Source organism: Mastomys coucha, unplaced genomic scaffold (assembly GCF_008632895.1).
Source record: "Mastomys coucha isolate ucsf_1 unplaced genomic scaffold, UCSF_Mcou_1 pScaffold21, whole genome shotgun sequence".
Classification (NCBI taxonomy): Eukaryota; Metazoa; Chordata; class Mammalia; order Rodentia; family Muridae; genus Mastomys; species Mastomys coucha.
The window spans coordinates 169,247,071-169,260,485 of NW_022196904.1; the positions used below are offsets into that span (position 1 = coordinate 169,247,071).

At 45.2% G+C, this 13,415-nt stretch overlaps 1 protein-coding gene across 1 annotated transcript in view; it reads left to right on the forward strand.

Moving 5' to 3' along the window:
• Positions 1-13,415, forward strand: part of Pde6c (phosphodiesterase 6C) — a 65,992-nt gene that overhangs the window by 33,937 nt on the left and 18,640 nt on the right. The window contains exons 9-15 of the mRNA XM_031390212.1: positions 1,719-1,766; positions 5,651-5,800; positions 6,704-6,847; positions 7,944-8,012; positions 10,041-10,187; positions 10,424-10,531; positions 10,912-11,021. Of these exons, the coding sequence (XP_031246072.1) occupies positions 1,719-1,766; positions 5,651-5,800; positions 6,704-6,847; positions 7,944-8,012; positions 10,041-10,187; positions 10,424-10,531; positions 10,912-11,021 (776 nt within the window). The remainder of the gene's footprint in view (positions 1-1,718; positions 1,767-5,650; positions 5,801-6,703; positions 6,848-7,943; positions 8,013-10,040; positions 10,188-10,423; positions 10,532-10,911; positions 11,022-13,415) is intronic.

Sequence of the window (13,415 nt, forward strand, 5' to 3'; positions counted from 1 at the left end):
AATAACTGTGTGTGAAACCCTTACTAGTTACAAGATAAATACAATCGTTGACCCAAGAATAAACGAGGCAAGGCTAGATGGCCATTTTCTTGGCATAGGAGAAAGGAAAAGGGGATTTAGGGAGGGAAATGTGGGTTAATCAGGACACTGAAATTGTATCAAAATATTCAGTTAACTTGAGAAAGATTTATCCATTTCTCCACCTTTTATTCAGAAGCCATACACTTTTCAGACATCTGCCTTAAAGCCAGGAATATTAAAAGTCAGTGGCTGTGACCTACAGTAGGTTCAATTCCATTTCAAATGCTCAATGATCTTAATATGATCATGAATGTTTTCTGTGAGACCTCAAAGTAAAGGCTGGAAAACACATGTCCATGACAGAAAAGCTAGGGGGAAAAAAAGAGAATTGATTTGGGAGATCCACAGTCCAAGAAATACTGCCACACATTCAGGTTAAATCATGAAATTAAGGATAGCACCACAGAGTCCTCAGGTTCTTAAACCATGAACACTCATGGAAGCCTCAAGATTCTATAATCCCAGCAGTGAGGAGGCTGCTGAGCAAAAAGATTGCTAATGCTACGCCATGCGAAGCTACGTAGGGAGATCCAGCCTCAAAGAGAGAAAGAATCAAGCAAGCAAACAAGCAAAAACCAAAACAAAACAAAAGTAAATATACATACATAAATAAACAAAAGCTTCAGACGAGTTCCACGTTTTCTTTGTAAGGCTAGTGGAAAAAGTAGATATGCTTTGTTCACTCTTAGTCGGCAGGCTCCCTGGCTCCCAGAGCTTGGAGGGCTGGGTAAGATACCCTTTGGCCTCAACACAAACTGTCAGGGTTTGTTGTTTTTTTTTTTTTTCCAGAATTTTGTGAGTGGGTAAATGTTGATAAAAGTATTTGCACCAGCAGTGCTGTCCGTGGTAGGAGTATTTGCACCAGGATTTCCCCCAGTCCTTAGCCAGAAGAGCCCATCCCAGCAACCCATCCTAACACTCCTCCTTGGAGTTTCAAATTACAATTCAAGTTTCCCCCAGTGAATCTGAACAGAGCCCTAAACCTTTATGGACTTCAATGTCCTCATTTTCAAAGGAGCCGGTGACTCAACCATTACCACCCAAGCTTGAAATGCTATTATTTTAAGTGGAACTCTGGTAGAAGGGAAAATAGACTCTTCTATTAAGACCCACTTTTGCCTGCAACTCAGGTACAGACAATTCAGAGAAACTTAAAAGGCTCCGAATTCTGGCAGTAAGCGCAGTATTTTACAAGGGATCCTTACTTTGGAGCAAGTGAAACATTGCCCAACCTTTTCTCCTTACCCTCCCCACCCCACCCGAGCAACCTTACTTTGTTAAAGAATAAAGCAAGATCAGCCCCCATGCTCAAACCTGCCTCAGCAGGGCAATCTTTCTCTTTTGCTTGGGCTGAGGTGTTGTTTGGAAGCCGAAGGACATCACTTGGAAGCGGGAGAGTGGGGAGGAGCAAAGAGAGCAGGAAATGTCAGTCAATGGTACAGCAGAAGAGGAGGTAACTTTAGTGAGCTGTTAGCAAATATGGTCTAATGTGGGGAGCATGTCTTAATGTGTTTACCGAGCAGCCAAGAGCTGTGTGGGAAACTCACTCCCAACATGCCCTCTCTCACCCTCCTCCGTGGGCTTACATGCTCCTAATCTCACCATGTTTCAGAGTGACTCTGTCTCTTGCTTCACAGATCTGTAACATGCTGAACGCCCCTGCAGATGAGTACTTCACATTTCAGGTAAAGGTGGCCATGGCCCTGCCTCGTCCTTCAGGACTGGGCGCAGGGCGGGTGCTTGCTCTTCCTCCTTATCCATAGTGCCTAGCTTATGCGCACCTTAGGTGTAGTCAGCAGCCACGCGTGGGGCCCAAGTTCCAAAACTCTAGCTTGGCCAATGACCATCAAAGAAGGGACCTGAGAGAAAAATGATAAGAGAAAGGCAGGAGTTATGTGTGTGTGTGTGTGTGTGTGTGTGTGTGTGTGCGCGCGCGCGTGTCTGTGCCTATGTGTAACTGTGTGTGAATGTGTATCTGTATGTGTCTGTGTATCTGCACTTGCATGTGTCTCTGTATGTGTCTGTGTGTCTGTGTACCTGTGTCTGCGTGTCTGTGTGTCTGTGTATATGTGTGTGTGTCTGTATATGTGTGTGTGTATGTGCTTGTGTCTAAGTGTGTGTCTGTGTGTATCTGTGTTTGTATGTGTATCTGTATGTGTGTGTGTATGTGTATATGTGTGTGTGTCTGAGTGTGTGTGTGTGTGAACACATGCATGAACACTGCCATACTTCCATTTTCTCCCACTCTTGCTTCTCTGGGGATGACATACATGCTGAGCCTGGTGCATGGCTGGTGCTCTAGAACCCTTGTTTGTATGGAAACATTGTATGACCCCAATCCAGCCCTGTGGCGTCTTTCTCAGCAGCCCTTCCCACAGTATATTGTAACTGTGGTCTAAAACTGTAAAGAATTCTTAGCAGGTCCCTGGATTTGATCTCCTTTTCATCATCATCCAGAAGCCCACTTGCTGGAGGGGAGAGGCCCCAGCCAGCCCCTCTGTACTCACTGCTTGACTAACCCACTGCTGCCCACTGTCCACAGCTGTGGCTTGAGTGTGACCGCTTAGGGTTCATGTGTTGAAAGCTAAACCTCCAAGTTTTGTACATATAGTTTCTTGATGGCTATATTGATACACATCAGAACAGATGAGGGAGGAGCCAGAGGCACAGGACATCGCTAGCTCCATGAGAAAAGGAAGAGAGACTCAAGCTGGCATCTCCAGTCCCTCTTGTCCAGTGATACTCTCTGCCATGTTATGAGGCAGGGAGCAGCCTTTCTGAGACTATGGAGCCACACTCTTTCACCTCCCAGTCTCTCAAACTGTAAGAAATTTAAATTCACCTTTTTTTCTTAACCAATCACCCAGTCCGTGCTAATCTATTACAGTAACAGAAAAGAGATTATAACAACGATAGGACTTTGGAGTCCCTCTTCTTTATAGCTTCACCTAATTCTCCACATCTGCCCATCATTTCTGCTTCCTGGTCCTTTTGAGAACTGGATGAAGTTGCTGTAACCAGCACGCTGCAGCCTCTCCACTCGGCATGCTGGTACTCCATGTCCTGCATTTCATAAACATTAAATCCCTGATCTGGGTCAGGAGTAGAGCCTGCCCTCCAGAGGGGGCACCACTAATGTCTGTCTTTCTTTGTGCTGTTTAGAAACACAGGATCCCATCAATGCTTAAATGAAAGAGATAGCTTCCTCAGGGTGTGGGGGATCCCTCCCCAGTAGCAGCTAAACCCTGCCTTGGGAAACCCCAGACACAGCTGTTCGGATAAATGGAGGCTTCCCCCGGCTTTGCCTGCCCATCCCTTTGCTTATTGATGTGGAAACACACAAACACCATATGGTCCTGTTGTTCCTTGTACCTCTGCTCCTGCAACTAGAGCCTGCTTGTGATTATGTTGCACTGAGCAGTGGCCCCTAAATCTATAGCAATTGTGTGCCAGGGTAGACTGCACTGATTAGAAAGGTGAACAGGGAATGGCTGGAGAAGCTGCTGTGGAAGCAGAGAGTGAAGATGGAGTTCATCCAGCATAAGCAGGTGCCCACTGGGGCTTGAGGAAGCCTGGAGCCACACTGTGAAGAGGGCGGGGGGCCCTCACTGCAGCTTCAGGAGTCCCTGAAATGGGATGAATCTCCAGTCTATAGTGATCTCCTAGAACCCCAGCATACTTCAGTGTGGTACCCATGAAAGCATGCTTATCAGAACAGGGCTACTGTGCTCTGAAGTCACATTTGCTCCAAGGCCCTGCCTGCCTCCCAGGAAGTGAGTGTGTATGGCATGCCCATCCCAGGAGGCAACCAGGCTCCTCTGATGGCCTAGGAAAACCCAGCACCCCTCAGATCGTTCCAGAGCTGGGCTGAGGTGGCTTTACTCATGCTGTGTCCATCCTTTCTCCATAGTCTGGGTAAGACCCTGTCTGTCTAACAGCCATCCCTAGCTTTCTCCCCAAAGCCCACCTCCCAAGAGTGTCCTGGAGACTAGTACAATCAGAGAAGGCTTCATGGTGAGCCGAGACTCAACTTAAATATCTGTGGAGGGCTAAATAAACCATGAAATGTTTGAAAAGCCATCACTGGGAGGTTCTGAGTATTTGGGTCCATTTGCCTTAGCCACATACTTATAAATACACAGTGTGATCTCTTATTAAAGAGGGCATTAGAATTGCCGAGAGATGGATTTATCCAGATGCATCTCTGAGAAAACATATGCTTAAAAAGAATCTGTTGTGGAGGCTAGAGCGACAGCTCAGTGGTGGAGTTTGTTCTTCTCTTCCAGAGGATTGGAATTGGGTTCCCAGAACCTATGTTGGGCAGTTTCCAGCTACCTGTAACTTCAGTGAATCTGGTGCCCCCTTCTGGTGTCTGTGTGTGCACTTACACACAGAAACCCACACGCATACACATACACATATGCATACCCACCTACTCGCCACCCGATATATATAAACATAATTTAAAAATTTAAGTATATATAAAAATAAAACATTTTTAAAAAAGAATCTGTTGCCTTTGGCCACACTTTGAGAAACACTTCTGAAGGAATTTGTGTGCATCTTTCCCATTAATGTGGGAACATCTTGACATAGGGCCTGTGATTGACTCTTACAACATTAGCAACTGGCTTGGTTCTTGGCTTGTCAGCAAGTCTCACAAGTTTTACTAATCACAACCTAACATAAACCAAAAGATTATCTTGACAGATTAGACAAAGATTATACTAAGTACTCTAACAGAGAGTTCCCAATGTAAGAAATTAACTACATTGGCATTGCAAGATGGTAATAGTGAACAAAGAGGCAACAAAGAGACAACGTAAGGATAAGAAGCTCTTTCCATCCCCAGAGCTGGGAGTCAAAGGGGATGTTAGAGTGTCAGAACACAGCTGTGTGTTCTGGTACGTTTGAATGGACGGCTTAGAAACTTGTCCTAACCATCTTCTGATCCCAAAATTTACTAAGCCAAGCAGTGGGTCAGTAGGGGTGGTTGTAGGTATAGGGGAAGGGTGTCTTGTGCTGGTGGGGTAGCTCAGGAAGGGTGTCTCGTGCTGGTGGGGTAGCTCAGGAAGGGTATCTCATGCTGGTGGGGTAGTTCGGTTGATTCTAATAGTAGTTGAAAGTTTCCATGACATAAACATACACATAAGCACATATACATCTAGTGAGACCTGAATAAGGTCTATGGGTTGTATATTGTCTATTCCCTGGTTTTGGTACCGTACTGAAGTTGCATGAAATGTTTCCATTGGTAGGAACTGAATAAAGGGTCTATGGACTCCTCTGTACATTTCTTCCTTTTTTTAAAGATTCATTTATTTATTTTATGTATATGAGTATACTGTAGTTGCCTTCAGACACACCAGAAGAAGGCATTGGATCCTGTTACAGATGGTTGTGAGCTGGGAATTGAACTCAGGACCTCTGGAAGAGCAGTCAGTGCTCTTAACCACTGAGCCATCTCTCCAGCCTTGTACATTTCTTTTGAAAGGACTTGTAAGTCTGTACTTGTTTCAAAAATAAAAAGTGAAAATATTAAAGTAACAATTTCCCTTACTGTGTATAGAAAGGACCAGTAGATGAGACTGGCTGGGTCATTAAAAATGTCTTGTCCCTGCCTATTGTCAACAAAAAAGAAGACATCGTGGGTGTAGCTACGTTTTACAACCGGAAGGATGGGAAGCCCTTTGATGAGCATGATGAACACATCACTGAGGTAAGCGTGGGAAAGAGCTGCAGATGTAGCTGAGCATCTCAGGAAATGATGGCAGCTGCACAGCTACTCCTGAGCCTGCAGTGATCCTGTGAAGAACACTTAAGACTTGAGAGTCTCATAGTTGTAATCAGGGCATTGTTACTGTGTCATTTCTGTTTCTGGATTGCTACATAATCAACATTATCTGTACAAGTATAAAGTTTGACTTCTGCCCAAATTCTTTCCAATCCGATAAAAAAACACTGAAAAGTCTTGTTTACTCCTTCTTTTCTTATTATAATCTCTCTCATTCTCAGCCTCAAACTTCTGTCTAATTTTTAGCTCCTACTTTATTTTATTCTGTTTGTAATTCCTTTTCTGCAGTAGAATGTTCTTGAGGCTTGGCACTTTGAAAAGCAAAGCTTAGTTCATTTTACCATCTGGGCAATAAATGCAGGTTTTATTTTTTCTTACGTTAATACAAAGAGCTGGGTTGGCAGTGTGAGTCAGGGAGGGCTCATGAAGTCCCACCCCTAGCCATTGTTAATTTGTGGCTGCTGGAGAAGGGTCAGTTTTCCTCAAGAAAGAACCTCTGAGAAGCTATTCACACTCCAGTAGCTGGTTCACACCCATGCACATACAGTCAGCCCTGAGTGGATCCCATGGGTTTGAACACAGAGGACATGAAATCGGGAAATAGGAGTGATAGTGAATAGTGAAGGACTAGAAAGAAGAAAGCAGAGGTGAATTTAATTAAAGAGATTATATGCACACATGATTTTTCAAGCAATAATATTTTTTTTTAAAGAAAAGAACTGGGACTGTGGTGGTGGGAGACCAGTATAGGAAATTATGTGGGTTCTTGTCCACAAAGCAATTTTTATTTAACATTAGAGGGTCTGAGTCACTGTTCTTACACTTCAGACTTTAACCCAGTTTCTTGGATGGTCTCTTTTAAACACCGATACCTATGAGCGAGTGAACAAACTGGAAAGCAGAAAGGACATTGCTCAGGAAATGATTATGAACCTCACAAAAGCCACCCCCGATGAAATCAACTCCATTTTGGTGAGTGGGGAATCCATTCCTGTGATCAGTAGGTGGCATGTACCATCAGCTTCTGCAAATCACCTAGTGACTGGGAAGCCAGACTAATCAGCAGAGGCTTGTTGCGCTAAAGAGATGGAGGCACAGGAGAGGTCTGGGAGAAAGAAACCCTGCCTGCTGGTGAGCTCTTCTTCCTGGAATTCCAGACCACAGTGCTACATTAACACTTTGTGAAAAACAGCTTCTGCGTGTGTAGGAGCAGAAACAATGTATCTGGATTCACATATATCAGTGAGGAAAAGAATATTGTGAAGAAGAGCAATGTATCAGTCAACCATTGTCCTCCCATGCTGTGTAACAACCTCTGTTTGATCTTAGTGGCCTTCATCAATAAGCATCTATCTCCCCCTTACTAGCTGTGGGTTGAGCAGGCTCTCATTGGCCTGGGTGACCATGTGAGTCTAGTTTGCCCTGTGGCCTTTTATCTTTTGTAGACCAGCAGCAACCTGGTGATTTTAAAGTCTTTTTTCACATGACAGTCTCTAAAATTCTCACTGACTAAGCCAAGTCAGGTGATTTCCACAAAAGGAAAAGGAAACCACCCACAGTCACTTTTTGTTGTCGCTCTTTTTCCTAGTCTTTAGAATGTATATAGATGGAGTCTGGTGCGGAGTGTCTGGTTTGGGTTTACTGGCGTCATTAAGAATTAAAAAGATATTTAACTAGAGTATTTGAGATGATAAAAGTGAGAACATGGGCAGGAATCATGTGAAACTGCTATTGGCAATCAAAAACAACAAAAAACCAACCAACCAAACAACAACAACAACAACAACAAAACAACCCTTTTTCCTTTCTTGTCTATCTATAGCCCATAGCTTGGTTTTAAGATAGCTACTGCTGTATTTTGGAGAAGGAGAGAACTCAGTTGTTTTAGGTTATTTCTTTGAAACAATTCTTCCTAATCATTTGCTATCAGTCTTTTCCTGTGTAGAATGTCTTTATTTGTAACTGATGCATAGCCTATTTTAGATATAGCTCAATTGGTTTTAGCAGTAGAGCCATCAGACAGAAATCTTGGTAGGAATTCCACACCTCTATTGCTTTCCCGTTTTAGAAATTTAAAGAGAAGTTAAATGTAGAGGTAATTGAAGAGTGTGAAGAGAGACAACTGCTGGCCATATTGGTAAGTGTTTCTTTCTGATCCTGCTGTCCTTTTAATAAAACCTATTTGAACACATACTCTCTTTTTTTTTTCTCAAGCAAATGTTGAGTTTCTTCTTCTTCAACATTATTCAAGGCTGAAAAGGAAGAGTTCTTCTGTAGACTGGCTGTCTTAGTCAGGGTTTCTATTCCTGTACAAAACATCATGACCAAGAAGCAAGTTAGAGAGGAAATGGTTTATTCAGCTTACACTTCCACATTGCTGTTCATCACCAGAGGAAGTCAGGACTAGAACTCAAGTAGGTCAGGAAGCAGGAGCTGACGCAGAGGCCATGGAGGGATGTTCCTTACTGGCTTGCTTCCCCTGGCTTGCTCAGCTTAGTTTCTTATAGAACCCAGGACCACCAGCCCAGGGGTGGCACCACCCACAAGGGGCCCCTCCCCCTTGATCACTAATTGAGAAAATGCCTTACAGGTTGGGTCTCATAGAGGCATTTCCTCAAGGGAGGCTCCTTTGTTTGGGATAACTCCAACTTGTGGACACACAAAACCAGCCAGTACACTGCCCTTTTGATTTTCTGCTTTTCTCCATCATTGTTCAATATGGTTCAGTCCACCCAGGATCTCGGCAGACTGTGGCTATGTCTATTGTCTTAGTAGCTTTGGGTTGCAGCATGGCTATCCCATAGGGCATACCTGCCCGGGTGACAGAGCTTAGCCTTTCTCAGGCCAGCGACCATTGATGGAAGAGAAAGCGCCAAGAAGGACGAGTCGGCAGCAGCTGAGTGCTCTACCTCAGACCTACAGGGGAATTCATCTCAGTGACTGTTCGCCAGGTGCACACTGTGCCCTCAAACTGTGCCAAAGAGAAACAAACGTACAGAAAAGCAGGTCACTTCCCTCCACGAGCTGAAGAATCCCCTGAGATCCGTTTACATACATTTAAACACCAAATGGCATATGCTTGCTTTAAGTAAAACTGGTTTCCGGCGCCTGGGCTGGCTCCTTGTACTCTGCTCCCTCCCGATACTCCCAGTGACCTCCTGGATCCCCTCCTCATCACTATTTTCTTTATGACTTGTCTCCTGCCCTGACGAGTCCTATCTCCTTTTCCCTCCATCCCCCCTTCTGTTCCTTCTCTTCCTCCTTCTAGAAGCTCAGCCTCGGAGATGCCTCTTCAGCATCTCCCTCACTTGATTGATGGGAGCGTGTTCCCAATCATTGCTTCTCCCATAGCACTGAGAGCATGCGGCTGCGTTCTCTAATAACCCGGAGCGCCTGGCCTTCCTTGGCCCAAGTTTTAAAAAGCATTTCACTAAACTAAACTCCTTATTGAAAAAGATGCAATTTTTGGGGGGGGGTCTCCCAGGTCACAGTCATGACTATGTGTCCCATTTACCTCCCCGCCCCCACATAGTCCTAAGCCCTCGGAGGTGGGTTTAAAACCAAACATTTCCACTGAAGAAAGGAAAGAGCCCCTGGGATTAGATTGGAGTCAACCCCACTTAGAAAATTTAAAACGTGGCTCTAAATTGAGGTTTTACTGGTTATTGGGTGCTGGTATACACTGAGCTGGTATTAGCAAGGAGGGGAGTAGAGACAGAGAAGGGGACCGGGGAGGGAGAAAGAGGGGCCCATGACATTGTGGGAGAGAAAGCACAGAGAGGCAGAACTTGGCTGTGTGACTCAGGGACTTGTTTGTGGGTTTCTTTTATCATTGTATCTCTTTTTAATTGATTTTTTGATTGATTACTTTGTGTGTGTGTGTGTGTGTGTGTGTGTGTGTGTGTGTAATATAGGTATGGATCATGTGTCATAGTGCACATGTGGAGGTCAGAGAATAACTCATGGGACCAGTTCTCTCCTTACCATGTGAGTTCCAGGGACTGAACTCAAGTCATCAGGCCTGGGGGCAAATACCTCGAGCTGCTGAGCCACCTCCACAGCCCCACCTATCAACCCTTTACCGTTGATGATGGTTGTACAGCAAGATGGGCTATAGGCTGAATGTATTGTGAAATAATGTGTCAATAATGTGTCCTTCCAACAGAAGGAGGATTTGCCGGACCCAAGAGCAGCAGACCTGTACGAGTTCCGTTTCAGCGACTTCCCTATTACTGAGCACGAGTTGGTTAAATGTGGGCTGCGGCTGTTTTTGGAGATAAACGTGGTGGAGAAATTCAAAGTACCCGTAGAGGTCAGGTGTCATTTCCCTCGAAGAGCTGACTCTGTTGCTGGGCTTCAGTGATGTTTTCTGTGGTTCCAAAGATTAGCTCAAGTTAGGATTTCAAACTATCATTAACTTTGTGAATACACCGGCTTAAACTCTGTCAACAGCACCAGCATACCATCTTAGATAAGCATGCCCCAGGCCACCTACCCTTTAGAGTCCCGTTCTAAAGTCTGAATGGTGTTGTTGCCTTTGGGTAACAGGTTCTTACAAGGTGGATGTGCACAGTTCGGAAAGGGTACCGCCCTGTCACCTACCACAACTGGCGGCACGGATTCAATGTGGGGCAGACCATGTTCACTTTGTTAATGGTAGGTACTGATGCTGAAAGCCATTGCAAGCCTCTGCAACTCTGAATAGTCTCCTCTTGAGAAATAACAAGAAATGGATATGTCCTGCTGTGTCACGATTCCACAGACTCCAATCCTTCTGCAGTGGATGATAGAGATGTAGGTCTTCCTGGGCACTTGGCTAGATTATCAATCAGAAATTCACATGCTTCCCACTTTAAAGGAAAATCCAGATACCTGCTAGGTTTTGAAACTGCCTGGGATGCCACAAGACTCACTAAATAAAAACCTAATCTTTGGTAGAAACGTAGTGACCATCCTTCCTTGCATGCACACTGGGCTACACCTGGAGTAGACCAAGATGTGTGGACCTCTATAAATGTGTTCATTCATCTTTCTAGACCGGAAGACTAAAGAAATACTATACAGATCTTGAAGCTTTTGCCATGCTCGCTGCTGCTTTCTGCCATGACATTGACCATAGAGGCACCAATAACTTGTACCAAATGAAGTAAGTGTGTGCACTGTGTGGACGTGTGCTGATGGATGCGGGAAGAAGCTGGGGAGGGAAGGAAGATCTCCACCTGCATCCTTCATGACCTGCAGCCCCGTCTCTTCCTCTGCTGTTTTTATAGTCTCAGGACTGTTGTATCCCTCCTGAGTGAGGGACAAGCTTGTGACATCTGCTTTTTTCCCATAGCATTTGCATCTCTCTCTGCCTCTGTGTTTCTCTCCTTCTCCCTCTCTCCCTCTCCCTCCCTCCCTCCTTCCTTCCCTCTTGTGCTCTCTCTCTGTCTCTGTCTCTTCCTCTCTCCCTCCCTCCCTCCTTCCTTCCCTCTCGTGCTCTCTCTCTCTCTCTGTCTCTCTCTGCCTCTCTGTTTCTCTCTCTCTCTCTCTCTCTCTCTCTCTCTCTCTCTCTGTCCTGCTTCCACTTCTGAGGTCCCCCAGCTTTTTTCACATAACTTTGATCAGAATATCACATTCAAATATCCTAGTGAATTAATCTTAGGCTTACCCTGCATATCCAGGGAGCTGCACCCCTGCTCGGGCTAACATGCCTTCCGAGGCTTGTAATCCTTCACTTCCTGGTCCTTTGGTTCCTCCACTCCGTCTCTTAGCTGGTCTTCCAGCCTGATGTCCTGCTATCACCTTCTCTCATCCCAAGGAAGGAAGTGTAATGATACAGATGTAGACTGTCAGGCAGATTTACATTACAAGTCATTTACTTTCCAAGTCTTGATTTCCTGATCTGGGCAATAGAGATTACAATAATGATGTACAGCTGCAAAGATCGGATGGAATCAAGCATATAAAATCCCCAGTCACGCATCACCCTCAGTTCTACAGCCTCGTAGACCATCCTCCAGAGGTGGTAAAGTGTTCTAGAGACTATAGGCTTTGGTCTGTGGGTTTGTGGGCTCCAATTACTTCCTGGATGGAAAATGTAGGCAACTCCCTTGTTCTGAGACTTGGTTTCTTAACTTGAAAATGGCTTAACATTGGCCTTTCAGGGACTGTTGTGGGGGTCAAATGAGATTACTTCCATGAAACCGGTCGTGTGTCAGGGACTTGAGATAAAGGCACTCAGTGAACGAAAAGCACATTCTGAACAGTCTCTTCATGCTTTGAACAATTGTGCTGTCAACCTTCATCTTGAAAGCCACACCCCCAGTGAAGCTTGATCTCAGGGCATCATGCCTGAGCTGGCCATTCTGTCCTTACTAAGGCAAGGGTCCTGGGGGTCAATGGAGTCTTCTCTCATTCTGTGCCCCCCAAAAACCTAAGACTTATTGGGTATCACTTTTTCACTTAGTTTTCTTTCTTTTGTTCTGTCTTTCTCTTTCCAAGATAGTGCAGCCATGTAGAGTAGGCTAACCTTAACCTTATCATCCTCCCACCTCAGTTGGGACCACAGTTGAGTCCAGCCATGTTTGTGGTGTTGAACACCTCGTGTGAGCCAGGGGTTGATCCAAGTTCTTTATAGGCCTCGTCTGGTTCCATCCCCCACTGCCTCACGTCATCGCTCTTCCATGGATGAGTAAAGAGACTCAGAAAGCTGAAGTCAGACCTGTTTAGTCAGCAAACACGCTAGATGAGGCCCCTTCTTGCTTGTGGATTTTTGAGATGGATGGAGCCACATCCCAGGCTTCCTGTTGGCCTGGTATCTAAGCTGTTGGCATCTTCCAACCATTTCTTTTCTGCAAATTTGGCAGAAGGAATGTGTGGCCACAGAAGAGTGTCTTGACATCAGACTGAGGACAACCCCGTCTTCTTCAGCCTCAGCACAGGTGACACCTCTAGCAGATTCATTACATTCCTGGAATCAAATGCAGTCTTAAACTAACTACTCAAAACAACAACAACAACAACAACAACAACAAGTCGCAGTGAGAGAGGTAAAAGAGACTGCTACATTGGCAACTACAATCATTGAGAAAGCTGACTAAGACTGGGCTGCTCTCACTTTGATGGTAGCAGGAAGACCACCTGCAGAGTGACCAGCAGCTGTTGGGACACAGGGGACACCTCTGGGCTTGACCCTGTGCCTTTGGCCTGATCACTCGCCTCCAGGATATCTGACCACCTTATCTCACAGACTATGCCCTCTGACAACACCCGAAAGCTCCCGTTTTCACATTTTTATTGCCCCTCCGAGTTCCTGTGGACTCTGCTCGCTTCATTTCCCCAGCCAGCTGGTTTTGTTTCATCCTTCATATGTTTTATATTTTTTTTTCCTCTCAGCCCTTTGCTGTCTTGTTGTTTGGTTCTCTGATAGTTCCGTCTCCTTGGATAAATGCAGTGATAAGAAAAATATTAAGAATTGTAGATGTAGAGGCAGGCAAGGCCAGCCTGGTCTACAGAGTGAGTTCCAGGACAGCCAGGGCTATACAGACAAACCCTGTCT